The 26,761-nt window shown below is 41.4% G+C and overlaps 2 protein-coding genes across 2 annotated transcripts in view; both read right to left on the bottom strand.

Annotated features, from left to right (window-relative positions):
• Positions 1 to 259: 259 nt before the first annotated feature.
• Positions 260 to 26,761, bottom strand: part of LOC131478011 (zinc finger protein 585A-like) — a 191,794-nt gene continuing 165,292 nt past the window's right edge. The window contains exon 4 of the mRNA XM_058655111.1: positions 260 to 1,534. Coding sequence (XP_058511094.1) covers positions 260 to 1,534 — 1,275 coding nt within the window. The remainder of the gene's footprint in view (positions 1,535 to 26,761) is intronic.
• On the bottom strand, positions 1,695 to 20,554 carry LOC131478055 (zinc finger protein 157-like). The gene is made up of 6 exons (XM_058655638.1): positions 20,327 to 20,554; positions 12,018 to 12,075; positions 4,784 to 4,910; positions 3,869 to 3,929; positions 1,919 to 2,135; positions 1,695 to 1,709 (listed from the first exon to the last, which is right to left on the bottom strand). The coding sequence occupies exons 1-6, from the start codon at positions 20,350 to 20,352 to the stop codon at positions 1,695 to 1,697; spliced, it is 504 nt and encodes a 167-aa protein (XP_058511621.1). The 5' UTR covers positions 20,353 to 20,554.

The raw sequence follows: 26,761 nt of genomic DNA, 5'->3' as shown, positions 1-26,761 counted from the left end.
ATTTTTGCAACACATAGCTGTGTTCTGAAACACACTGACATTCCTCATGTTTATTTTTAACACTTTCATAGTGTTTTTCTTCTTCCATTTTATGTTTAGTACTTTCTGTTTGCAGTATTGTTAAACTTTATTTCATTCACGTTTTAGCTGATAGAGCATGCCAGTATGTTTATGGTAGCTAACATGTGTTTACATGGTTTAGTAATGAAAATTGATGGCTTGCAAAAGGCTTCTGCACATTACCTACATTTGTAATGTATTACCCTTGTGAATTTGGATGTGTAATGAAATCTGACTGCCTGCAAAAAGATTTTCCCTCAACAGGACACTCATATTGTTCTTGCCCTGTGTGGATTCTCTGATGTGTAATGAGGTGTGACTTCCGAGAGAAAGCTTTTCCACACTCACTACATTCATAAGGTTTAATACCTGTGTGGATTCTCTGATGCTTAATGAGGTGTTGCTTCTGAGAAAAAGCTTTTCCACACACATTACATTCATAAGGTTTTTCCCCAGTGTGGGTTCTCTGATGTATGTTTAGGGTAGACTTGCAATGAAAAGCTTTTCCACACTCACTACATTCATAAGGTTTTACCCCTGTGTGGATTCTCTGATGTATAATTAGATATGACTTCAGCTTAAACGTTTTTCCACACTCACTACATTCATAAGGTTTTTCCCCAGTGTGCGTTCTCTGATGCACAATTAAGGATGACTTCATCTTAAATGTCTTTCCACACTCGCTACATTCATACACTTTTCCCGCTGTGTGGACTCTCTGATGCAGGAATAAGTTTGACTTCTGAGAAAAAGCTTTTCCATACTGGCTACGTTCATAAGGTTTTACCCCTGTGTGGATTCTCTGATGCATGATTAAGTATGACTTCCACTTAAATGTTTTTCCACACTCACTACATTCATAAGGTTTTCCTCCTATGTGGGCTCTCTGATGTATAATTACATGTGACTTCTGAGAAAAAGCTTTTGCACACTTACTACATCCATATGGTTTTTCCCCTGTGTGGATTCTCTGATGCACAACTAGGGATGACTTGCGATGAAAAGCCTTTTGACACTCACTGCATTCGTATGGCCTTTCCCCAGTGTGAATTCTCTGATGTGTGATTAGAAATGAGTTAAGTTTAAATGCTTTTCCACACTCAGTACATTCATAAGGCTTCTTCCCTGTGTGGTTTATCTGATGTGTGATTAGGGATGACTTCTGCTTAAATGCTTTTCCACAGTCATTACATTCATAAGGCTTTTCCTCAGTGTGTACTATCTGATGTCTATTGAGGTGTGACTTGTTAGAAAAAGCTTTTCCACACTTACTACATTCATAAGGTTTTTCCCCTGTGTGGAATCTCTGATGTAGAATTAGGTGTGACTTCCGCTTAAATGCTTTTCCACACACACTACATTCATAAGGTTTTTCTCCAGTGTGGCATCTCTGATGTAGGTTTAGGTATGACTTGTAACGAAAAGCTTTTCCACACTCACTACATTCATATGGTTTCCCCCCTGTGTGAATTCTCTGATTCCTAACAAGAGATAATTGCTGGTGAAAGGCTTTTCCATGCTCATTACATTCATATGGCTTCTCTGCAGTGTCAAGGATCTGATCTCCCATGAGTTCTGACTTCTGGTCAATGCTTTCTTTACATTCATTACACCTATAGAAATCTGCTCCTGTGTCAGTTCTCTCTTTGCTGGTAATGCGAGATTTACAGTTAAAAGGCTTTTTACAGTAACTACATATATAGTGACTTCTAGCTGTTTGGGTTATCTGATTGACTTTGACATCTCTTTTATAAATCAGAGATTTCTCACTCTGGAAATGCTCATGGGATTTCTCTCCTGATTGTATTTGTTGATGCTTGGCAAAGTCTGGATTGTTATGGAACATTGTCTTTTTAACCTGAACAGATTCTCCCACGTTGACTGGTTGATTATTACACTGGTTGTTGCTATAAACTTTCGAAAGGAATATCTTCTTCTTGCTGAAAGTTTTTTCTTTCCCACTGTGCTCAAAAGACTGCTGACAAGTGTACGTTTTTACATGCTGTCTGAGATTTTTCCCACTCTGGAGTTTAGTCTCAGGGAAATTAGAGGTATGGTTTATTTCATCAGGCATCCTGGGGGAAGAAAAGATTTCAAATGAGCTATGGTGTCTTTCTTCTCTGCTTTTAAAAGCCACCAGCTTTCTGAGCTCTCTTCTGGGAGGTACTTTCTCTTCCCATTGTCCAAGTTTATCTGGTCACTTAGCAATAAAACTTCTATCAAAGCCTGATTTCCTGTTTCTGTTTCTATAATATGTTGAGGAAAGAATCACTGAGTTTTCCTGATAAAATTTGTTCTGGTGTGCAATATAAGACCTGAACAAAGACCCAACCCCCAACTACAGCATAGCTTGGGTTAAAACTCCAGATGGATTGCACTTTTAGAGGGGTGCAGTTAGGAAGCACAGCAGTTTAGCACTTCAGACACACTGCTCATCAACTACCTATTTGCACTTTTCGTATCTGCTCAATTTTCATATCGGACTGTCTCTGGCAAAGGGCACTTTTATGCAAGCTAGAAACACAGTAGGTGGTTTCTGAATGTCAAGCATATTACATAGTACCCACATTCAGGGCTCCTTTCTCAAATTTCAGGTTGGTTTATCCTCTCTGGAAGACTGATCAGAATCCTAGCACCCCCAAGTATTCAGCTAGCCCTTGATTTTTTTCTTGTTGTTGTGTAAGATTTATTTACTTTTTCTGGAAAGTCAGATATTAAGACAGGAGGAGAGACAGAGAGGAAAAACTTCCATCCGCTGATTCACTCCCCAAGTGACCACAATGGCCAGATGTGAGCTGATCCAAAGCCAGGAACTTCTTCTGAATTTCACACACAGGTGCAGGGTCACAAGGCTTTGTGCTGTGCTCGACTGCAATGCCAGGCAACAATCAGGGAACTGGATTTAAGTGGGCCTGCTAGAATGCAAAGAAGTGCCCATATGAGATCAATGCATGTACAAGCAAGGACTTAGCTGCAAAGAACTACATTCACCTGGTCACTTTGAAAATAACCCTTTGTGTTCTGGCTGGCTAGGCCAGTAACGTGGACACGGCAAAGGATCTGGGGATGAGGCACAGACACAGAGACCAGTGATGGTGGAAGTCTCTCTCTCTGGACTCTCTCCAAGGCCTGCTTTTATTGCCTCCTCTCTTGACCTTTCACCTAATTCTTGTTTACTCTTTCCCCCACACCCTCATTAGCAGAATACTGGATACAGCTGAGTTCGATTAGACAGGGTGCTTTCAGGCCCAAGCCCATTCCCCGTAGTGCTCAGTTTAACGAGTGCTAACCAACCCCTTAGACCACAACAGCTCTGTCTATAAATGAAATATATATATAAAGAAATTATTTTCCTTACATTTCATTTTGGTACAATTTTGCATTCATGGCATATATTAATTATGGGCACAGATAATATTAAGCATCATTAGCAGGGCATAGTGAGGTACATTAGTGGCTAAATTCCTGGTGTTGAATGTACCAGAATTACAAAAGGTCACTGGTTCTAATCCAAACAGCCTTGCTTCCCATCCAGCTTTCTTCATGTGGCCTGAGAAAGCAGTCAAGGACAGCCCAAAGCCTTGGGATTCTGCAGCTGTGTTGAAAACCTGGAAGGGGTTCTGTGCTCCTCACTTCAGCTCTAGCTGTTTTGGCTGCCTGGGAAGTGAAGATCTTACTCTCTCTCTCACCTTCTCTCTGTATGTCTGACTTTGCAATAAAAATAATGAAATCTTAAGGAAAAAAAAATCACATTTCACAAAGCAAATCTCTTTCAGGTTGTTATACAATTTTTATGATTATAACTTGCCTGCACATTATTTCTTGTCTTTTCTGATTAGCTCCAAGCAGCTCATCCTTTCTGTAGGACTCTGAAATGAGAAAAAGAATAACCATCTCCATGAATCTTATCTAAGTGTTTCTTTTAAAATGCTTAATTAAAGCCAATGAGATTTATAGAGATTCTAGATACAGTCCATTTTAATATTAGTGAAATGTGGACATTTATGAGCATAATTAATGAGCATTACTTCTTGTTTATTAGTTCATTAACATGATACCTGTTTTTTTCTAAAATAAAAATTTCAATTACTTGGAATTGTGTATTTTAAGTTTATGCGGGAAAGGACTAAAAATGTGGCACAGGAATTCAAAATAAGATTTGACGCATCTTACATCCCATTACAGCAACCAATTTGTCCTGTCCTGGCTACTTTGCTTCAATTACAACTTTCTGCAAATGTATCTGGCAGGTGGCAGATGATGATTCAATTGCTAGGGATCATGAAATACAAATAAGTAGTTTTAGATGTATGGTTACATGCCAAAATTTTTTGAAAGGCACTGCTATTATTCTAGCAATCTATACAGTGAGATTGTAGAATGCCAATGTATCATCAACTGTTCTTTAGGAGGAAATTAAAAAAAAAAAATCAGAGTTCCAGTTAATCTTTAATGAGCTATGTGTCAACTTCTCTGCCCACTAGGTGCTGACATACCTGGAAGTCCCTGGTTTATAGATTGGTCCACTGTCCATGGTGCTGAATTTTGCTCCAATTTCAAGATCACATCAGGCTTCGTCACATCACACCCTGCTCGTTGAAAATGATTGTAGACTTTGAGAAATCACTACTAGTCTTACCAACTACTAAACTTGATAAACTCTCCTTTGGCTTGTCAACCATAAAGAAGTATTCTGTTTGGGCATGACAGATTTTTCACTCACCCAAGGACAGCAGATTGCTATAAGTCTCAAGCATCACATCCCTGTACAGGTTCCGCTGAGTGTTGTCCATGTGCTGCCATTCCTCCTGGGTAAAGTCCACAGCCACATCTTCAAATGACACCAACACCTAAGAAATACATATCTCCTCAGTTCTGGATCATTACGTAAAAAGACTGACAGACAGAATTGTATGTATACTTAATTTGCAACTTTTATTTTTTTAAAGACTTATTCATTTTATTACAGCCAGATATACACAGAGGAAGAGAGACAGAGAGGAAGATCTTCCATCCAATGTTTCACTCCCCAAGTGAGCCGCAAGGGGCCAGTGCATGCCGATCTGAAGCCAGGAACCTGGAACCTCTTCCAGGTCTCCAACGCGGGTGCAGTGTCCCAATGCATTGGGCCGTCCTCAACTGCTTTCCCAGGCCACAAGCAGGGAGCTGGATGGGAAGTGTAGCTGCCAGGATTAGAATCGGCTCCTATATGGGATCCTGGGGCTTTCAAGGTGAGGGCTTTAGCCACTAGGGCACACTGCCAGGCCCTAATTTGCAACTTTATGGATGTAATTTAATTTATGATTCACACAGGGTAACAACCAAACAAAAATAACTTCTCTTGCATTGCTTTTGCAACTTCAATACTAACATAGAATATTCCTTATTATTCTCTTAAGGGCTGTTTTCTCTACATATTCTGAATCTAATGAACTTCTGAAGGTGTTGTTCAAATAAACTTGCAAATGGAAGACATCACTCTCAGTTTGTCCCTGTGATTGCCATTCTGTTTTTTAATTACATTAGAATAAATCACTTTAACACAGCCAAATTATTAACTCAGTACCTGTTATAGTAAGCTGAGTGCAATTCTTTTGTGCTTGTTAAACATGCAGCTTGTATGGATGCAGCTAAATTTGCCATCTAATTGCAACATAAGGTAAAAGCAAAATATCCTGTCCAGTATTATTTTTGCGATTTTAAAGCTACAATTCCATTATTTTTCTGTATCAGATTGTTTTCTATAACAATTATAAAATGAATTAATTGCATAATCTGCAGACACACACACTTATACACAGAAAATCATGATAAATAACCTGTTAGACTGGATATGGAAGACACATGTATAAATGTGTAAATATTTCCTAAATTCTATATCATAAATAAATATATACAATATCCCTCACCATTATTTTTTTAATTTTAGTATGCACATATTAAAATTCTTTCCACATTATTTGTTTTGCTTTTTATGGAATGAGATTTAAATTAAACTGAAATTTTAATTTCTATGTAGTGAACTATAGCTTAGTAGGAAACCTCATAAAAAGCTATTTTCTTGTAACAATAGCTAATATTAGCCAGTAACAGTCAACCTGTTGAACAGAACCTATTCATATACATATAAAGCAAATGGTATGTTGTAATATCATTGTTTTTGTACATGTTTAGGAAGCCCTTTAACTTTAATCAGATAGCTGCCTTTTCTCTGATTATCTATTTACTCATTTTAATATTAAAAAGAATAAATGTAGGTCATATACACAATTTAAAAACAGAATGATACTTCTTCTGTATCAGCTTTATCTCATTTTTTCAACTTTTGAGACAGCATGTCTTAAACTTACATTACATTCAAGATCTTAATCTTTCTGTAATTAAAAGGAAAGGAAAATCATCATAGTTCAATAGAAAAATGCTATACATATCATGAAAACAAAAGTTTCAACATATAAGTTTTCAAACACAGATCTTTAAAACTATAGCAGAATATCTGTGGAATGTGCAGAATTTTCTTTTTACAGTTGAATAAGTCAATGTGTTTGCTATTCATTCATTTATTGATATTTGACAATATTTAAGTGCAATGTAGAAACTTTAATCAAAGATCAAAAGGGATGAATACCAGAATCAGATTTCATTTTATCTGGCTGAGAATGCAAAAATGTGCTGTGAGAAAGGACTCCATTAAAATGACACACTGGATGAAAACACTTGAGATTCAGTGACATGTGTGATAATTGCAAATAGTGCAAACACCTGCAACTATAGACTTTAGATTTTAAGAATATGGAAACTAAATTCTTCCCAAATCTAACTAATACTATAATGCTAATAATCCAAGAAGCCCATGGACAAGAAAAAAATCTCTCCAAAAATTAATATTTCCGCATGAAACATGACCGTCATTAGATTTGGGGTTTCCATCTCCCTGTTTTTCAAAGATTTATTTATTTGAAGACCAGCAAGAAAGACAGAGAGAAAGAAATTCACAGAAATTGGAGGTGGAGGGACCTAGGAGAGTTCAACTTCAGGGCGTGGGTGGTGGGAGCTTTGGGGCCTGGCTGCTGGGATTACCAAAAGTCAGGTCAAAAGCAATGCTTGGGGCACTGGCCACAGCTACTGCTGCCAAGTGGTGATTGGAGTTCTGGTCTTACGTGTACACAAGAGTTATTTCCTTTTGAGCAAGTATATTGTGAAAGGATCTCTTGGGATCAAAGTTGGGCCCTCACTTCACCCGCTACCACCATCTTGAAGTGGGAGGTACCTAAGAGAGTTTGGTCTTGAGGACTGGGTGTTGGGAGCTTCAGGCAGCCTGGTGGCTACTGCGGGTACCCATGTCAGGTTGGACACAATGCTTGGGGCCATGGACACAGCCACTTTTGTCACGCAGTAAGCAACTCATGGGTTTTGTTTGGCTAGCAAGCAAATTGGAGCCTGGCTCTGCATGCTGGCCACCCAGAGGCAAGCTCTAGGATTTAGGTGGATGTGGAATTGCTGAAAAGGGATGCCCATGAAGGAAGCCACTGTGCATGTAGATGAGAAATCAGTCCAGAGGGACTTCCAATGACAGTGTTGCTTTCCTTGCGGATCAGCGAGGGGGCAGAGACCTGGTGGTTTGGAGGGGAGAGGCTGGACAATCTGTTTGTGTGAGATTGATACACCAGCCTACCTGTGAGTCCTGTGTAGTTTTGATATCACCAAAGAATATTGACCACGACAGAGTCAATCTGAAAGCTATGACTGGTGTCTAGTTTAGCAGGGCTAGATCCTAGTACCTAACACAATGTTGGAACAGAGGATGGGTCATATTAGGCAGGGCCATGATACTAACCAGCATGTGAGAGAACCAGGTCAGGGGGTAGATTTGGTGGAGAATTTGTGGGTCAAACCCTGTGGAAATACAAGTCCCAATGGTTAGCTTCAGCATTGGGGTGGTAATGGGGTGAGTTAGGTGTGACCATGGAACCTGCCATCACTCAGTGGTACAGGGGCCAAGAGTAGGCTAGTCAGATCCAAGCTGCAGCACCCAAAATGTGTATCTTTAGACAGGGTGTGGGGTGGGTCAGGCTGAATGTACATCAGTTCATACAAAGCCAAGATGGAAGGTACACTATGCTGGACAAAGGCCTAACAGCAGCTGGCATGTATGAGATCTGGGTCTAGGAGTGGCCCAAGTAGGGGAATTTGGGACACTCACGTAGTGGGTCATAACACACACTGGTGATCATATAGTCCAGGACTGAGGGTCAGGCAAGCTGGGAAAAGTAGTTCCAACTGTTGGCTAATGTGTGGGTTGGTTATGGACCGGGCAGGGCTAAGCAAAGCTTGGCTCATCAGCAAGGATAGAAACCAGTCTGGAACACAGGTCATGCTGAGCTAGGCTCTTACACATATTGGTTCACATGAGCCAGGGATGGGAGTAGACTGAGCACAGCCAGGTTTGATTACATGCCAGGACAATTAGGAACAGAACAGGCCGAGTCAGTCCAAGATATAGAATCTAAAGCAAAGGCCAAGGCAGGGAAGGGACTATGTTTACATGGGACAAAGCAAGCACTGGCATGCATACAATCTATGGCTGGGAACAGGCCTGATTGGGAAGCCAAAGGGACATCTTGGCTCAGTTGCTGTTCTCTGGTGAGTGTGGGGGTCAGAGTGGTAGCGATCTTGTCTGGATCTGATGGTAGTTTTCATTGGTGCAAGTGTGGACTGGAGTTTGACCCACCAGACTGGGCTAGACTCCACATCCACTGGAGCTCTGGAGAACCAGGGTATGTGTAATTCAGGCTAGGCTAGGTCTCTGTTCCTATGTGCTGTGTCTGGGTGTGTACCAGGATTGGCTGGGCTGACGCATCAAACAGGAAAAACTGGAATAGGTTGAAGGCCAGTCAGGAAAGGGCATTGTTCCAGCTGGGATAGGAGGTGGACTAAGTAGGGTTGACCTATGGACACACGAGTGTGAGCAAGATCTGGGACTGGAAGAGGTTCTGACGGAGAAGCATAGGAAACTCCTCTGTTGGGAGAGCCCAAAACCTTTGGATCCTGCACCTGCGTGGGAGACCCAAAAGACACTCCTCATTTTCGACTTGTGATTAACTCAATTCCAGTCATTGTGGCTACTTTGAGAGTGAACCAGCATAGAGAGAATCTTTTTCTTTGTGTATCTACCTTTCCCATTTAAAAAAATCTTTTCATATGAATTTTTTTTTAACTTTTACTTTTGATTATACTGACCTAGATGATCAGAATGGTATGGCTCAAGGCTCAGGGAAAAATTTGGTATGATCTTTGTGTCCAGATTTTCTATTTCTTCTTCCTGTATAATCCTTTAAAAAATTAAGACACAAGAAAACTACAAGATCTTCTTTTTCTTTGTGTATCTACCTTTCCCATTTAAAAAAATCTTTTCATATGAATTTTTTTTTAACTTTTACTTTTGATTATACTGACCTAGATGATCAGAATGGTATGGCTCAAGGCTCAGGGAAAAATTCGGTATGATCTTTGTGTCCAGATTTTCTATTTCTTCTTCCTGTATAATCCTTTAAAAAATTAAGACACAAGAAAACTACAAGATCTAAAAGCCAAAATATGAAAATCATTTGATAGTTTCTCTGATAACATGGAATTAAGCTAGAAAATTTTTTTAAAATCAGTTTAGCGGGAGGCATAGGGTACAGACACGTCTGGGCTGATGGAGAATCATTAGAAAGGCTGAAGTACAGGCAGCAGATAACGGGAAAATCAGGGGTCAGACAGCAGGATGATGGCATACCTACAGACACCCTGGACACAGGGAAATACTGGTGATGGCACAGCAGTGTTACACTGAACAGAAAAACCCTCCAGTGGCATTATAAGCCAATTTGTAGTTACCAGGATTTCACTCCTATTCACACATTACAGCATATTCAGTATGGGCTGATTTTAGGAATTGCTTTCTCAACATTAAACAGTGTTGTGACACTGAATGAGTCATTAAGTGTCACCGAATGGTAGATTTACAGGACTATCTCAATTTAGTTTGTACATCACTTGCAAAGTAAATAATTTTGCATTACACTAGAAGTATGATTGTCAACTTAAATACTACCTGGTGGATGTGATTAGCAGTCCACCTTTCAAGACCAGAGGCATGGCTTGCACTTGAGGGCGGAACATGAACTGTGACATGACAAGAGGGTCTAAAGGGATAGACACACCTCATAGTCAATTACAGTGTCATTGTTGGGTGGGAGGCCCAACAGGTACTGCCCTGTTGCCATCCTCTTTCCTAGTCCATAAGAGTTAGGCTCGCTTTACAATAAATGGGCATGCTCTCAACTCAAACTGTCCCTACGGCTTCTTGCAGCTGGAGAACACTGATGCCTCACCCTCTTGGGGCCATCTGGCTGGAAACCCCCCATAGACTCAGAAGCAATAAAAACAGATTCTTAAATGGACAAAGAACTAAACAGATATTTATACAAGGATCACCAAAACCCCAAGTAGCACAAGAAGATTCTTAGCATACTTCATCATTAGGTGAAGGAAAATGGCAACCACAATGAGGTACCACTTCATATCCATTGCAATGTCCTTCATTCAAAAATGTTCACAAAGAGAAATGGAAATTAGGCATTAATGACCAAAGTGTAAAATGAGGAAGCTAATATTACAAATGGTACTCAAGGACTGCCTATGCTGTTAACCATCTCACAAACTTTGGAACTAGTACAGAGTATCCCCTGGAAAATGGAGGGAGCATGTCAGTGTTTTCATGCTCTGGCTCTGCTTCATTTGAAAGCTGTCAGTATCTGTGGACTGAACTGTGGCCTGGTGGGCTGAGCTTACCTTATGGGTGCAGTTCATGTCCTGTGTGTTCCACTTTCAATCCAGTCTCCTGCTTTTGACCTGGGAGAGCATAAAAGATGGCTTAGGTCTTTGGGCACCTGCACCCTTGTGGCAGATCCAAAAGAGGCTCCTGGCTTTGGATTGGCTCTGCTCTTGCCATTGCTGCCAAGTGGAGAAACCTTTGCATTTTGAAATGAAAACCAAAGAGAATGCAACAGGGGCCAGCCCTATGGTTAGCAAATAAAGCCACCTGCATCACACTTGGACATTGCTTCCTATCCTGGATGCTCCACTTCTGACCCAACTTCCAGATAACAGGCTTGGAATGGAAGTAGAGGATGGCTCAAGCACTTGGGTTCCTGTAATCAACTTGCAGACCTGGACAATACTCCTGCCTCATGGCTTCAGACTTGCTCATCTCTGTTAATTTTAGTTATTTGAGAAGTTAACCAGGATATGAGAGATGTGTCTCCACTTCTTTCTTTCTTCATAGACATGCTTCCAAATTAATAAATCTTCAAGACAAAACAAACAAAAAGAAACTTTGCAATAGCAAAATCACCATTCAGTGGGAAATGATATTTGTGGCATAGCAGCCTAAGCTACCATCTACGTCACTTCCAATCCAGCTCTAAGTCAATGTAAATTCAAAACAGTGGAAGATGACTCAAACTCTCGGGTGGCAGATTAATCTGGGAGACTCAGATGAACCTCCTGGTTCTTCTGTGACATGATCCAGCCCTGACCATTGTGGCCACTGAGAGAATCAATCAGCAGAGAGCAAACATGTCTGTCTCTGTCTGTCTCCTGCTCCTTCTGCAAGTCAGTGTTAAAATAAATGAATAGGAGGACCAGTAAACAAAATTTCAAATCTGATATCCTATAATCTTTAACAAATTCTTAGTTTCCATTTGAATCATGTAATAATAATCATGCCTTGGCTATGGCATTAGAAAACCTCAAGAGAATGTTTTAACATATTTGATAGCTCCAATGTCTTGGTTACCACAATTCTGCCTTCTTTCTCTTATACTTGCCTTTTCATTTTAGTTTACAAACCATCATAAATTTCCTAAAATGAAATGTAAACCAAGGTGATAAGTAAACAAGCAACTTACCGAAGGGGTGTGTGTATTCTCCAGCCTTGGAAGCATGAAGCGGGCTGCAGGGCTACACCTGCAAGAGAAGGTGGGCAGAGGGAGTGATGAGTTTTTCTTGCTTGTTCCCAGTCTCCTTAGTGATTCCTACTGTGCTAAGTAATGTCAAGGCAGGAAGCAGACACAATGCCTGGAGGAACAAAAGTAATCAGCCTCCATGGGCAAGAGTAGTGCTTTACAAGTGCCAGGAAGTCTTCCTTGAAACAGTATCAACAATTTCAATAATTAATGCTGATTAAACTAAATAAACTCAAGGAAACAACTATTACTTCTTATTTGAAAATGTTACTGGGCCCAGCACCATAGCTTAGTGGTTAAAGTCCTCACATTGTTTGCACCAAGACCCTATCTGGATGCTGATTTATACCCTGACTGCTGCATTTTTATTCCAGCACTCTGCTTGTGTCCTGGGAAAGCAGTCTAAGGATGGCAAGTACTTTGGGACCCTGTACCCACATGGGAGACTTGGAAAAAGCTCCTTGCGTCTGCCATGGATTGACTCCCTTCTAGCTGTTGGGGCCCCTTGGAGGGTGATTCAGGTGATAGAAGAGCTTTCGTTCTGTCTCTCCTCTCTGTAAATCTGACTTTCTAGTGAAAATTAAATAATAATAATAATAATAGTAAGTAATGTCACTGCCAAGCAGTAATCCATTTTTTCAACAACTACTGTTAGCATTGTACACATTAAAAAATGTCATAGAAAATATCATATTGCCAATAAGATATTTCTACAGAGAAAGAATAGGATGGTAAAAAGTATTTCTTTATTTGTACAATGAGCTGCATAGGACTCCAGGTAAGGACTTCCACTGGAACACACTTGAGGTTAATGCTAACATCTGTAGAAGGCAAACATCTTTCAAACAGAGCAAAGCTGTCCACACAATATATGAAAAATGGATGTAAGACATTTATTCTATACAGCTTTTTAGTAATTGTTCCCAATTAAGGTTCTTAAGACTTCAATGCACTTGCTTGCCCTTAAACGCAAAATGACACTTGACTCTGCCATTTTAGAGGGCTTAGCCCATAAGATATCCATATATATGACAGCAAAATAGTTTGAAATGTGTTTTTGCTCGGGGCACTATGCCATAGCCTAGAGAGTAAAGTGTTTGCGTTGCATGTGCCAGGACCACACATGGGCACTGGTTCTAATCACAACAGCTTCAATTCCCATCCAGCTCCCTGCTTGTGGCCTGGGAGGACATTAGAGGATGGCACAAAGCCTTGGGACCCCGCATCCATGTGAGAGACCTGGAGGAAGTTCCTGGCTTCTGGCTTCAGAATGGCACAACACCAGCCGGTGCGGTCACTTGGGGAGTGAAACATGGGATGGAAGGTCTTTCTCTCTTTTTTTCATCCTCTCTGTATATCTGACTTTGTAATAAAAATAAATAAATCTTAATTTTAAAAAAATACAAAAAGATGGAAGAAGAATTCATGGCTAAGCATCCACCTGCAGTGCTGGCATCTCATATGGTGCTGCTTTGGGTTCGGCTGCTACACTTACAATCCAGCTCCCCAATAATGGCTAGGAAAACAGAAAAAGGATGGTCTAAGTCCTTGCACCTCTCTGTTCATGTCAGAGGATAGGAGAAACCCCAAGCTCCTAAGTAGGACCAGCCCACCTTCAGCTAATGAGGACATTTAGGGAGTGAACCACCAGATGGAAGATCCCTCTCTATAATGCTGTCTTTCAAATAAAAATATGGTGAAGATGGGAATCCAGGTGTCCTCATGCTCAATAAAAAGCTTCATAACCCTTGCAGGCCCTGGGCCCATTCCTCCCACACCACTCAGCAGAGCATGGTTATGACAACAGGTAACTGAGGACAGGAAAAGTGGTGATGTCATCTTCTGCTGGCACTCAGCAGGAGGTGGAGGTCTGTGTTCTCAGCTGCAATTGCCTGGAGAGCAGTTCCCACTTGACCTGATCATGATGGGGGAGGGAGGAACCAGTTATAGGTTCAAATAGCACTGAGTCTCCCTGCCGTTATCAAATCTTGAATTTTCTTCAAATATGTCTCCATTTGCTGTCTCCTTGGCACCATTTGAGAAAGTTCAGAAGAATTTTCTTTCCTTGAAATATTTTTGAATGAGGTTGTCACTGAGAAACAACAGCTTGAGCCACTAGTGGTAATGCTGGCATCCAGTTTTCAGAGCACCAGTTTCTGTACCAGCCATTCTACTTCTGGTCAGCTGTCTAAAATACACCTGACATAGCAGGGAATGATGCCAGGAATTGGGCCCTGATACCTGCATGGGAGACCACACTGTGATTTTTTGTTCCTGATTTGGACCTGGCCAAGCCTGGACTGGAGACCCCCGGGGTCATGGTGGGAGTGACCTGGTGAATGCATGGTATTTTTACCCTTTCCACTCTCACGGTGGCTTGCATACTCTGAATTTGCATGCCTCTACTTGCCACACAAGTAGGACCTACCAGCATTTGTTTACAACATATTGGTTACTCAATACTGCATCTATTAATTACACAATGAAGTTAATTGTTGATGAGGGTATGTTGAAGCCATTAATTGATTGGGTTGATACTCTGATGGTTCTGCCCTCGGACCAGACAGGGTATCCCCAAGAAGCCGAGGAACTTGACTGGACTATAAGATGTTGGACTCTATGTTGAGTTTATGCTTGCAAAGAGGGAATCTCAACTGAAGTTGAACTGCGGATATGCAACAAGGTGGAGTAATCCACCAAGGGGGGAGGGTGTGGGGAGGGGTGGGAAGAATCCCAGTACCTATGAAACTGTATCACATAATACAGTGTAATCACTGAATTAAAAAAGAAATAAAAAAATAGCTACATTATAAATTTTCTTTTTAATCTTGCAAATGTCAACCCAAGCTCACTAAATGGGCAAAATCAGCTTGTGTGTTGACAAATACACTTATGATGCACTTGAAAATTTGAGTATCACACCTGCTTATCAAAAGTAGAAATCCTGCATTAATTTATTTTTGTGTGACCATGGTGTTAGGCTTATGCTTTTGGAAATGCATCATTTCACGTTTCATTTAGTCCCAAGCACGACTTTCCAGGAACAGTGATTTAAAGTAGATACAAACATAGGAAGACATCTCTCATGTTGACTGTTGAGTAGGATTGCTATGTCTCGGTTTTGCATTGCTTAATTTCTCAAATTATAAAGTGTATATTTTGAAAATTACAAATGTTCATTAGCACACATGTTAATTTATATCATTCTTTCTACTTTATATGTTTTGTGGATTACCGAATGATGACCTGCATATGATCATCAAGCATTTTCATAACACTGCATATATGCATGTACAGGTGTTCTGGGTATGTGTGGGCATGGGTAGGCATGAGTCAACGCTGACAGAGACAATATTTAATATGAAATTATGAGCAATCATAATGCTAGTTTCAAAAAGCAAATAAACTTCAAAGTTGATTGTCTTTGGGTCAGATCACTGGGTCTTGTAACTGCTATAGACAGAAATGGGTCTGCCTAAATTTCCTAGCATGGAGGGTGGATTCCCAAAGTGACTCTACAGGCAGCACTTTTTCTCTTTTCTTTTAAATTTATTTATTGCATTGTCAGATATACAGAGAGGAGGAACAATAGAGGAGGATCTTCCGTCCGATGATTTGCTCTCCAGGTGACCACAATGGCCAGGGATGAGCCGATCTGAAGCCAGGAGCCAGGAGCCTCATGGGAGCATGGCCCAAGGTATTTGGCCATTCTCGACTGCTTTCCCAAGGCACAAGCAGGGAGCTGGAAGGGAAGCAGGGCCAGTAAGATTAAAACTGGCGTCCATATAGGATCCCTGCACCTTCAAGACAAGGACCATAGCCCCTAGGCCACCACGCTGGGGACAAAATATACGTTTTTTTTTTTTTTTTTTTCAAAGAAATACTTCACTTTTTCACTGGAAAGTCAGATATAAGAGAGGACATTGTTTGACCACAATGGATGGAGCTGAGCTAATTAATGCAAGGAGCCTGGACCCTCTTCTGGGTCTTCCACACAAGTCCAGAGTCCCAAGCCCTGTCCTCAACTGCTTTCCAAAACCACAAGCAGAGAGTTGAATTGGAAGTGGGGCATTCGAGATTAGAACCAGCACCCATAAGGGATCCAGGCAGGTATAAAGTGAGGACCTTAGCTACTAGGCTACCACACTGGGCTCGAGAAACAGCACTTTTAAGAAGGTAATTATTGGGCCTAATGCAGTAGCCTAGTGCTTTAGTCCTCACCTTGCTTGGGCTGGGATGCCATATGTGCACCAGTTTTATTCCCAGATGCTCCACTTCCAATCCAGCTCCCCGTTTGTGACCTGGTAATGCAGTAAAGGATGGACCAAAGACTTGGGATCCTGCACCTATGTAAATGACCCAGAAGAATCTCCTGGCTCCTAGCTTTGGATCATCTCAGGTCTGGCCATTTCATCCATTGCAGAGAATCAGTGCATGGGAGATCTTCTTCTGTTTCCCCTGCTCTCTGTTTTTAATATTCCAATAAAAACAAATTTACAAAAATTTAAAAAGGTGATTACCAGGAACTATAGTCACTGTGAATCCACTTCAAACTAATTTGAGTTTCCTATAAGGATACACAGGGACAGAGGAAACACCATGGAGGCTGTGAGTTGGCCAGGGAGTGATCTCAGGAGAAACCAAACCTAGTCTCATCTTGCTCTGTAATTTTCAATCATTAGAACCACAAGAAATGAATTACTGTGATTCGGGACACACGCTCTATTCTGTTATAGTGACCAAAGCACACTCTTCATTGTAACTATCCTTCCTACAGCAATGAGAAAGAACCCACCACTGTCAGAGACATAGAAATCAAAGGATATGACTTTAAATGTCAACACCTAAACAATAACAAAATATCAAATAACCAACCTAAATACTAACCTTCAAGTCCCCCATAGAATAAAAAGCCAAGCAACAGCAGTACAAGGAAACTGAAAACAAAGATTAGTGAAGAAATGAATGAACTCTATTAAGCAAAACTGAAGACTACGGAAACATTGATTTCTTTTTAAGGACAAAATCAATAACCCTTTAGATAGATGAAGAAAAAAGTAGACTCAAGACCATAACATCAAAAAGAAAAGGAACATACAAAAATTGTTCTCATGCATGGACAAGGGCCCAGGGCTTTCTGTGACAGAGTGGGTTCAGCCACTGCTTGTGGTGTGACCATCCCATGTGGATTCTCCCTTAGTCCTGGCTGCTTCCTTTCTGATCAAGCTCCCTGATAGTGCACCTGGGAATGCAGAGGATGCCCCAACCACTTGAGTCCCTGTAGTGATGTGGGGGAACTGAAGAAGCCACTGACTCCTGGCTTCCACAAGGTCCTGCTTTAGCCATTGTGGTCACTTGGAGAGGGATAAGCAGATAGAGGATCTCTCTAACTCTCCCTCTCTCTCTATAACTCTGTCTTCCATATACATAAAATAAACCTTCACTGACCAAAAAATGGCAATGGATTACTGGGGACTACTAACAGTAATTAATTATAAACAACGTGTTAGAAATGGTTCATTTCTGCATATGTACTAGCCTACCAAACTAAATTAGGAAGACTTTAAAAATCTCATTAGGAGGGCCTGGCTTGGTAGCTCAGTGTCTAAAGCCCTCCCCTTGCACGTACCGGGATCCCATATGGGTTCCGCTTCTAATCCCAGCAGCCCTGCTTCCAATCCAGTTCAATGCTTGTGGTCTAGGAAAGCAGACAAGAACAGCCCAAATTTTTGGGACCCTGCACTCGTGTGGGAGACCTGAAAGAGGCTTTGGGCTTCTGGCTTCTGATAGGCTCAGCTCCAGCCTTTGTGATTGCCTGCGGAATGGATCAGCAGATGGAAGGTCTTCCTTTTGTCTCTCCTCCTCTCTGTATATCTGACATTTGAATTAATAAAACAAAACAAAACAAAAAAACAATATTTTTTATGAATCTCATCAGTGCCACAGCACAGTAACCTAGTGGCTGAAGTCCTTGCCTTGCATGCAGCAGGATACCAGTTGGGCACCAATTTATGTCCCGGTTGCTCCACTTCAATTCCACCTCCCTTCCTGTGGCCTGGGAGAGCAGTAGAGGGTGGTCCAGTGTCTTGGGACACTGCATCTGCAAGGAGACCTAGAAGAAGTTTCTGGCTTCAGGTCAGCCATTCTCTGGCTATTGTTGCCACCTGAGGAATGAATCATTGGATGGAAGATCTTTTTCTCTGTCTCTCTTTCTCTGCACATCTGTATTTCCAAAAAAATAATTAACTCTTAAAAAATTCCTGTGTGCTCAGCCTGATAGACTAATGGATATTTTGCATGTGCCAAGATACCAAATGGGCATTGGTTCTAATCCCTCCTGCTGCACTTCCCATCCAGCTCCCTGCCTGTGACCTGGGAAAGCAGTAGAGGATGACCCAAAGCCTTGGGACCCTGCACATATGTGAGGGACCCAGAAGAAACTCCTGGCCACTGGCTCCTGGCTTTGCATTGGCACAGTTCCAGCAGCTCTGATCACTGAGGCCACTTGTGGAGTGATCCAGTGGATGGAAGATCTTTCTCTCCTTTTCTCTATATATTTGCCTTTCAATCATATGAACAAATCTTTTAAAAAAACCTGATGAAATCTATAGTAAGTAGCAGCACTGAGTCAGGAATAAAAACTACAAACAAAAGGTCAATACCAGGTGTCTTCAGTACTGAATTCTACCAAAGTAATACTAATGTTTAATATTTAGATTTCAAAACTAGACTGAATCAGAAGTTGGGAGAGCTTGTCCTACATCTGACTGTTTTCAATTGAAAAACACAATGGAATGGCTCAGGAGACCATCACAATAACCACCTGAGGGGACATGGGGGGCCTCGAGGTGGTCTGGCTGGTGGAATGAGATTCCCTCCTCGGGGAGGCATGGTGCAGAAACCAGGCTTTGGAGTGGGCAGGAGCCTTGCTCCAAGGCAGTGAATTTCTTCCACTGATCTTCATGCAGCATACAACCCTTAGCTCCTGCAGAAAGGTGAATTTCTTCAACCAGCCTTTCACATCTTGGAGAATGACATAGTCTGTTATAAACTGCTAAAGTTTGTAAAACTTAACTTTTGCGTACATGGTGTGTGCTCCCTTTCCTTCCTCCTCCCTCCCCTTAGTCCTTCACTTTCGATTTTGTGGATTGGTGTTTTAGGAGTACAGGATTTATAAAGAAGGAAAAAGACTGAATTTCCTTGCTTATACTTTGCATATACAGACCGGGCTTTCTAAAAATAGCCATTTCCCCAAAGGAATGTGCTTTTCTTATTACTGACATTTGGTATGTTTCATTCCTTGAAATATTTCTCATTTTCTACATGATTTCAAAACCCCGAGATACAGGATTTGGTAAACATTATGAAGGCACGGAAAATCCAAATTGTTTCTTCTTTGAGATTTATAGCCCTCTCATGTACAAAAATTGCCACTGGAAAATTTGATTTTTGCTAGCATGGTTATTAACTGAATAAAAGGTGTTAATAATTCAAAAATATGTAATCTCCACAGCAGCACAATTGGACTTCTGTAGATTTATTTCTTACTGCTTCTTCTGAAATAACCTTTGAAACCCAAGAAATCTAATTAAACATTTTACACCTTTATACCCAATAAAAATAAAGGTAAATAAAAGGAAGAAATTCAAAGGTACAGAAATAGGAATGAAGATACAATACTTTTTGCTTTACGTGTTGTTTCCCCGGGTTTTATTAACAGTGAAGCCTAATGAATGCTGAGACTGCATTCAGCCATTGGAACAAATAAAATATTGCTATTTCCTGCAAAACAGCTGAAACCAGATACGATAGGACTTAGGAGGGTGATTATTCCAGGTTGGGAAGAAGGGGTCTGGGGACAGGAGGAGGTGGAACAGCTGGCAAAGAAAGTGAGACAGAAGGAGCAAGATCCAGGGTTCCATCCCAGCGTGTGGTGACTACACTTCACAATATGATAAGCTTATGCAGGACGCTGGAACGGAGGACCCCGTGTGCTTTCGAAACAAAGCCTGGGCACCTGGTTTACTCAGCTTTTGCTATAAATGTACTTAAATAATTCACTGTACCTGATGATAGCATTCAAGTACACACCGATCAAATTTCACTAGAATTTGTTTAAAATCAGAATCATCCCTTGAAACTAACAGTGAGCAATCTGAAACAATTAAACAGTTCCAACAATGACAAACAAACAACAAACAAAAAAGCTTGTACATGATGAGTGTTCAGCCTAGCAGGTAAGGAGCTTCTACCTTACACTGCAGTACTTGGGTTCCATTCCTACTTCTGACCTTGATTCCAGCTTTGTGTTAATGCAGACCTTGGGAAGCAGCGGTGATGGCTCAAGGCACTGGGGTTCTGCTGCCCACAGGAAAAATCCTGCATTCAGTTCTCAGCTCCCAGCTTAGCCCTGATTGATACTTTGCAGCTGTGGGTGTCTCAGAACTAAACCAGTGAATTGGAATCCTGATTTCTCTCACATCCTCTTAAACAAACAATAAAGAAATTAATCAAAAAGTACAATGTGATTTTGGATGGTGGGTCAATGAAAAAGAAGGATTGATATCAAGCGATGGTACAAATATTCACTCTTACCATTTCCCTGCCATTTAATGTATAAATCTTCATTCAAAATGATACTACCATCATTGAACAAAATTATTACAGGTTTTAATAAGTAAAATGAATGACAGTTATTACACACAGAAAACGTAAAACAATTTGGGACTATAACATAGAATAACCTCTCAAGAAAAAGTACAATGTAAAGTAAAATTGGGTTTAGATTTTCTGCAAAGAACATGACATGCTCTAGGGAAACAGTATAAAGAAAAATTCAGGAGACAGAAATCCTTGACATCTTAAAAAAGACATAAAGTGCCATCTTACAGATGCTCTGTTAAGGCAAGGAGGTGTGGGCCTCTGGGTGATGTGTGGAGAAACTGCTAGGAGACCCTCACCCTACACTGAACTTTCTGTGATTGTGTTAGGGCTAAACACCAAATTCCATCTTGCTGCTAATACACACCCTGGAAGCAAGCAGGGAATCTCTTAAGGATGCAAGTCTTTCCAACCGCTGTCATGGACACAGATTTACTTCCTGGCTCCTGTTTTACCCAGGCCTTGTCACAATCTTGTAGCAACTGAAGGAGTTAGCCATCAGATGGTAAATCACTGTGTCTCCATGACATTTTACAAGGAATACATGAATAAATTTTTTTTAAAAAATGATGAGAACAAGAAATAATTTGAAAGTAACAACTGAAAATATTTGGTGCAGCTTTTCACACACACACAATTTAGAGGACCACATATTTCTTCCCGCTGATTCTAAATAGAGCAGCAGGTTATGGGAAGGAAAATCTCACAGAACAGCAAGGGAAGGTACACACCGACTGGCAGGAATCAGGACAAGTTCATGCTGCAGTGTCAGTGCCCAGCCAGTGGTGGCTGCTACTTGGCAAGGTGATCACACAGGCATATTAGTTAACACCACATGAAGAAAACAAAGTCAAACCAAGTCCTAGAGAATCACAAAAGAAAGAAGTGCACAGGAAGGAAATGTTAGACTCCAATCCTTCTACCCTACCAATACCTCATACAGCATCAGAATTCATCCCAAATTTGTAACAAAAGAGTATTTCCCATATGTAAAACACTTGCCAGGAATCAGCATATGAGAAGTAAAAGCAAGAAAAACACTGCCATCAGTAAAAAAAGAAAGCAAAGGCCAGCATTGTGGCATAATATGTAAAGCTGCCAACTGCAACACCAGCATCCCATATGGAGTCTGCTGTTAATCACCTGTGAAAAGCTGCAGGCTGCATGAATCAGCTTGGTCCATGAGCCAGGGAATAGAAGATCTTTGTCTCTTTTACCTTGTAACTCTCACTTGAAAATAAGTCAATGCATATTTATACAGAATATTTATTTATTGAAAAGGCAGAGCGAACACGAGATACCTTTTATGTGTTGCTTCACTCCCTGTATGGCAGCACTGGGCCAGGCAAAAGTAAGGGAGGTAGAGCTTATTCTTGATGTCCCACCAGGGAGGAGGGACGCCAGCACTCTTGACTCCTCAGGGTGCTTTCCCAGATGTATTAGTGAGGAGTAGAACTGTAACTGAAGCAGCCAGATCATGAACTTGTACCCATATGCAGGTTGCACTTTGATTTGCAGTGCTGCCACATTATCAAAGAAACAATGTTTAAGCCATCAAAAACATCAAACCTGCACCTGCCACGGTACCCTAGCAAATAGGGTCCTTGTATTACACATGCTGTGACTTCATATGGTCATTGGTTCTAACCCGGGTGGCCCAACTTCCATCCAGCTCCTTTTTTCTGGCCTCACAAACCAGTGCAGGAAGTCCCAAAGCCTTGGGTCCCTGCAGGTGTGGAGGAGACCTGAAAAAGTCTCAGGGCTCCAGCCTTAAATTGACTCAGCTCTGGCCAATGCTACACAAGATCCTCCCTTCTCTCTTCACTCCTCTATGTATATCTGACTTTCCAATAAAAATAAAATAAATCTTACCCACCCCCCAAATAAAACACTAGACAAAACCAGGACTTAGTCACCTATGGGGACAAACGTAAAAGTAACCAACACCTGAACTGACAACGGCTTTTTTTCTCACCGGGGCATTCAGATATATAGCTTGCAGCTTTACTGAAACATGGCAGAAAATAAAGTTGCCAAGAATTTTCTATTCTTTCTGAGACCATTGAATAAACTGAGGCTCATGTAACAGAACAAAGATGTAACATCCAAATCAGGACACATCATTCCTACAGAAGTGGGCAAACTGCAAAAATCAAAGCACTAGGAAATGATAGAGAATGAGCTCTGGGAAGCAGCCTGCTTACACTTCACAGGGAGATCCACACTCAGCAGCTTACTCAGGTTCCCAGGCCCTGGGCAGCACTCTCACTGAGGACACAGTGCCCAGAGGGCTCACTGCACTGACTGAGGGAATCCTAAGCAGCCAGCAATGTGACAGTGCGGCCTGGGAACTCCTCCCAGACTGCAGTGTCACCTCCAGCTTCTCAGTTCCCTTCTGAATGAAACCACACACTCAAACCAAGTGAAGCTTGTGACCACTGGGATTTTCTCTTAGCGCTTTTAACACCAGATTATTATGCTGTTAACTACTAATTTAACACCAACAACTAATTCGAAAACAACTCAACTCTTTCTTCATCTACAAGTAGTAGAGGCCTCAGTCAAGGCTCAAACTCTATACACAGGTGCAGGTTAATGTCAGTGGACAGCAGGTGTTAGCTCTCTCTGATCTTTTGTCCCCTTTAAGAAGTTATCCAGGAACCCCACCCAGACCTATCTCCTTATCATTAGCTTATCTTGGTTCTGGAGGGGCATGTTATACAGAATCAGGGCTACTATTTTGATCCTTGTGCCACATACTGAGCGCAAATTAATTGTTTATTGAACCACAAATACTCACAAATTGATAAGTGCTCTAGCCACCAGATTTTTACTTTTACCAAGATTCTTTGTGGGTGCAATCTCTCCTCTAACTTAACCAATTTGTTGATGCAAAATGAATCTCTGCCCATCAGAACGCCATCAGCGGATGCTGCCCCTCAACCTGGGAGCAAAAATGTGAGGAAAACAGGACAGTTGGTTCTAACTGCTGGAGTCTGTGCTCAGCTGCCATCAGCAACAAGAAATCTGCACCAGACCCTTAGAGGGGCTACACTGAGGACTGAGCTGTGGGCTTGAGACGCTGTTTCTCAATTCACGGAAATCAGCGTCAAAGGAAAAAAGAAATTTCAATTTCAAAGAGAGACAGAGAGAAAGAATTGGGCTAAAATGGAGGTCAGCCTGTCCCTGGGCACTCTCCCCTCCTCACTGCACAATTTGGAAAGATGGGAGTCCTAAGGCTCAAGGTCAGGGCTGCATTGTGGGACAACAAGGTTCCCCTCCTGTCCCCCTCCCGTCCTGGGGCCTGAGCAAATGAACTCACACACTCACCACTCCCCAGCTCCTGAGGAGTCGGGTGTCCTCCAGAGGGCTCCTGCGGGCCAGGGAGTTCACAGGGCAGCACTGGCTCAGCTCCCTGGGCCTCTCTCAGGAGCAGGACCAGCCAAGTGGGAATGGTGGCACCTGAACAGGTCAGCCCACCTTCTTCAGCAAGGTTTTAAGGCTGCGTGTGATTGGGCCACGTGCACAGATGTCAGAACAAGCGCAGCCTATGAGAACGGCACTGGGTTTAAGGAGGGGTCACACCTGCGTTTGTGGTGGGAGGGGGAGGAAGGGGCGGGGCTTCACCTCAGGGCTGAAGCAGCCTCCTCTTTTGCAGCACAAGCCTTCCAACAGCAGGGGTCGCTGTCACCTCTCAGATAAGTCCACCTGCTGTCCTCTGCTTTCCTCTCTAGTTCAAGATCCTGTTAAAGTCTAGAATCCCTCAAAAATGGGTAACAATCCCAAAACAATTTACAGTTCACTTCAGTAAATGCTGGGACTTTTCTTCTTTCTATTGGATTTCTAAGTTAGTTCATTTGACTTTCTAAAATTCAAAACCAAAGATTATTTGTAAACATAGCATAAATTTATCTTTTCAATGTCATTTCTCATACTGTTTATTTTGTGGTCTGTATTTTGCATTGCAATGTTGTTCCACATTTGGGAATGCAGGTTGGTGCAGCCTCTATGGAAATCAGTATGGAGAACACAACTGAAAATCTGCATACCATATGATTCAGCAATAGTGCCCCTAGGAATATATCCAAAACACCTGTTACACGAGAAACCAACATGCACCCCTATGTTCATAGCAGCACAATCAATAATCACAAATACTTGGAAGCCGCCGAAATGCCCATCAACAGAGAACTGGATAAGAAAGCTATGGTTCATTTATTCCATGGAATGCTACTCAGCTATTTAAAAAACGAAATGCAGTCTTTTTTTGTGGTGAAATGGACGCAACTGGAAACCATTATGATAAGGGAAATGAGCCAATCTCAAAAGGTGAAATACCACATGTTTGCCTTCATTTAAGATGAAATGGTATCAATCTGAGAAATAGTACCCACAAATTGTAATATTATTTTAACCTTTAACAGCCTGTATCTCATACAATAAGATATCGTGATGTAATGAATGAACCAACAATCAATGTGAGTCAGACTGCTCATGATCTACATCAAAGAATTGTAAAACCTAATGCATTTTTAAGACCCTATACTTCTTGGTAATGGGATGGGAGGGCACAGATCTCTTCCATCTCCTTAGAATGCGTGAGCAAGTAGTGAAGTACAACCTATCAGGAACATAACAGGTCACTTATAGACATTAGACATGAATCAGCGTTAGACAATAGTAAAAGTACAAAGACACTTAGGGAGAATCAAGAGTGATCCTGACAACCTCTTAACTGGAGATCATATGCACAGAGCGGGGGGGGGGGGGGAATACCAGAGTGGAGCAGGTGGACAGGAGGAGGCAGCTTGTATTCCAACCCTGGAGACTGCCGGATCCTCACCAAGGACTATCAGTACGGGCACCAAGGACTACATCCCAACTGCAAAGGAGACCACGGGGAATTGGAGTGCATTCAGAGGTCGAGAACTCTGAGGTCATCCACTCCAATTTGAATCTCCCCACATGGGATTAAAGAAGCCCAAATCCTTCTTTGCAGGGTCCAATGTCATCAGAACAACAGACAGGAGCCCTGAGCAGTCTGCAGAAACAGAACAGTAAACTCCCTTCAGGACTAAGGAGAGGAGCTTTCTCTGGTCCTTACTGAGTTCCAACTTTGGATCCCCACCCTCTCCTGCAAACACTATCAGGGTCACCCCAAAGGGCCCACCCCCCCCAAAAAAAAATCAACCAAAGAAAACAGCAACAAAAATTAGAGATAGACAGAAAACAACAAGGAAAGTTTAGAACCAGACAGGAAACGTTCAGCGGGGACTCGCATATGCCTTACTAGGTAGGACACGAAAATAAGTTACTCCTCACTGGAGCATTGAAGATTTTTCTGCACACCTCTGCTAAAACTGTTCTGTGCCTCAACTGTTGACACATGTCTTGTTAGAGTTATAAGCCAGTTTAGACTATCCTAAAATCGGCCTAGTTCAGTAAAAATCATGCTTCAATACAATAAATTGCTAAATAAAAAAATGAAAATAGACACAAGAAAGCTGAATAGTATCCTATAGACATTTCAAGGTGGATAGAAGCCGGTTGTATATAAACTAAAATTGAAATGTCAAGGAAGTAGTCGCAGCATGTGGTTAACAACTTGCATTTTCTAACATATCAGACACACAACACCATGTCAATTAACTCCATAATGTTGTAAACTGTTGTTGATGCTATGTTATGGCTTTTAATGGGGTGGAACGATATTTTGCCAGCTGTGCTTTTAGAACAGAGATGGTCTCCCCAAGAAACTATTGAATTGATCTGGAAAATAAGATGCTGGACTCTATGCATTGTACAGGCTTGCAATGGAAAACACAAGACTGGATTTGACTATAATACTGCAATAAGGTGGAATAATCCACCATGGGTGGAGGGTACGGGAAGGGTTGTGGGAATCTCAGAGCCGATAAAGTAATGTCATAAAATAAAATACAATTTAAAAAAGAGACCAAAAAAATTCAGAACTGAAGAATATTTGAAACCACAGTATAAATAAATCTTTTCAATTTCATTTTTCA

This window comes from Ochotona princeps, chromosome 26, assembly GCF_030435755.1.
Source record: "Ochotona princeps isolate mOchPri1 chromosome 26, mOchPri1.hap1, whole genome shotgun sequence".
Classification (NCBI taxonomy): Eukaryota; Metazoa; Chordata; class Mammalia; order Lagomorpha; family Ochotonidae; genus Ochotona; species Ochotona princeps.
This window is presented reverse-complemented; position numbering and strand designations above follow the sequence as displayed.

What these genes read in the sequence shown, in the direction of transcription:
- LOC131478055 (XM_058655638.1), bottom strand. Translation starts at nt 20,352, where the DNA reads ATGGAACCCAAGTACTGCAGTGTAAG. An exon ending in AGAATACACACACCCCTTCG is followed by an intron (nt 4,911 to 12,017) that starts GTAAGTTGCTTG and finishes TGTATTTCTTAG; the next exon opens with GTGTTGGTGTCATTTGAAGA. An exon ending in AGACAAGAAATAATGTGCAG is followed by an intron (nt 2,136 to 3,868) that starts GCAAGTTATAAT and finishes TTCTTCCCCCAG; the next exon opens with GATGCCTGATGAAATAAACC.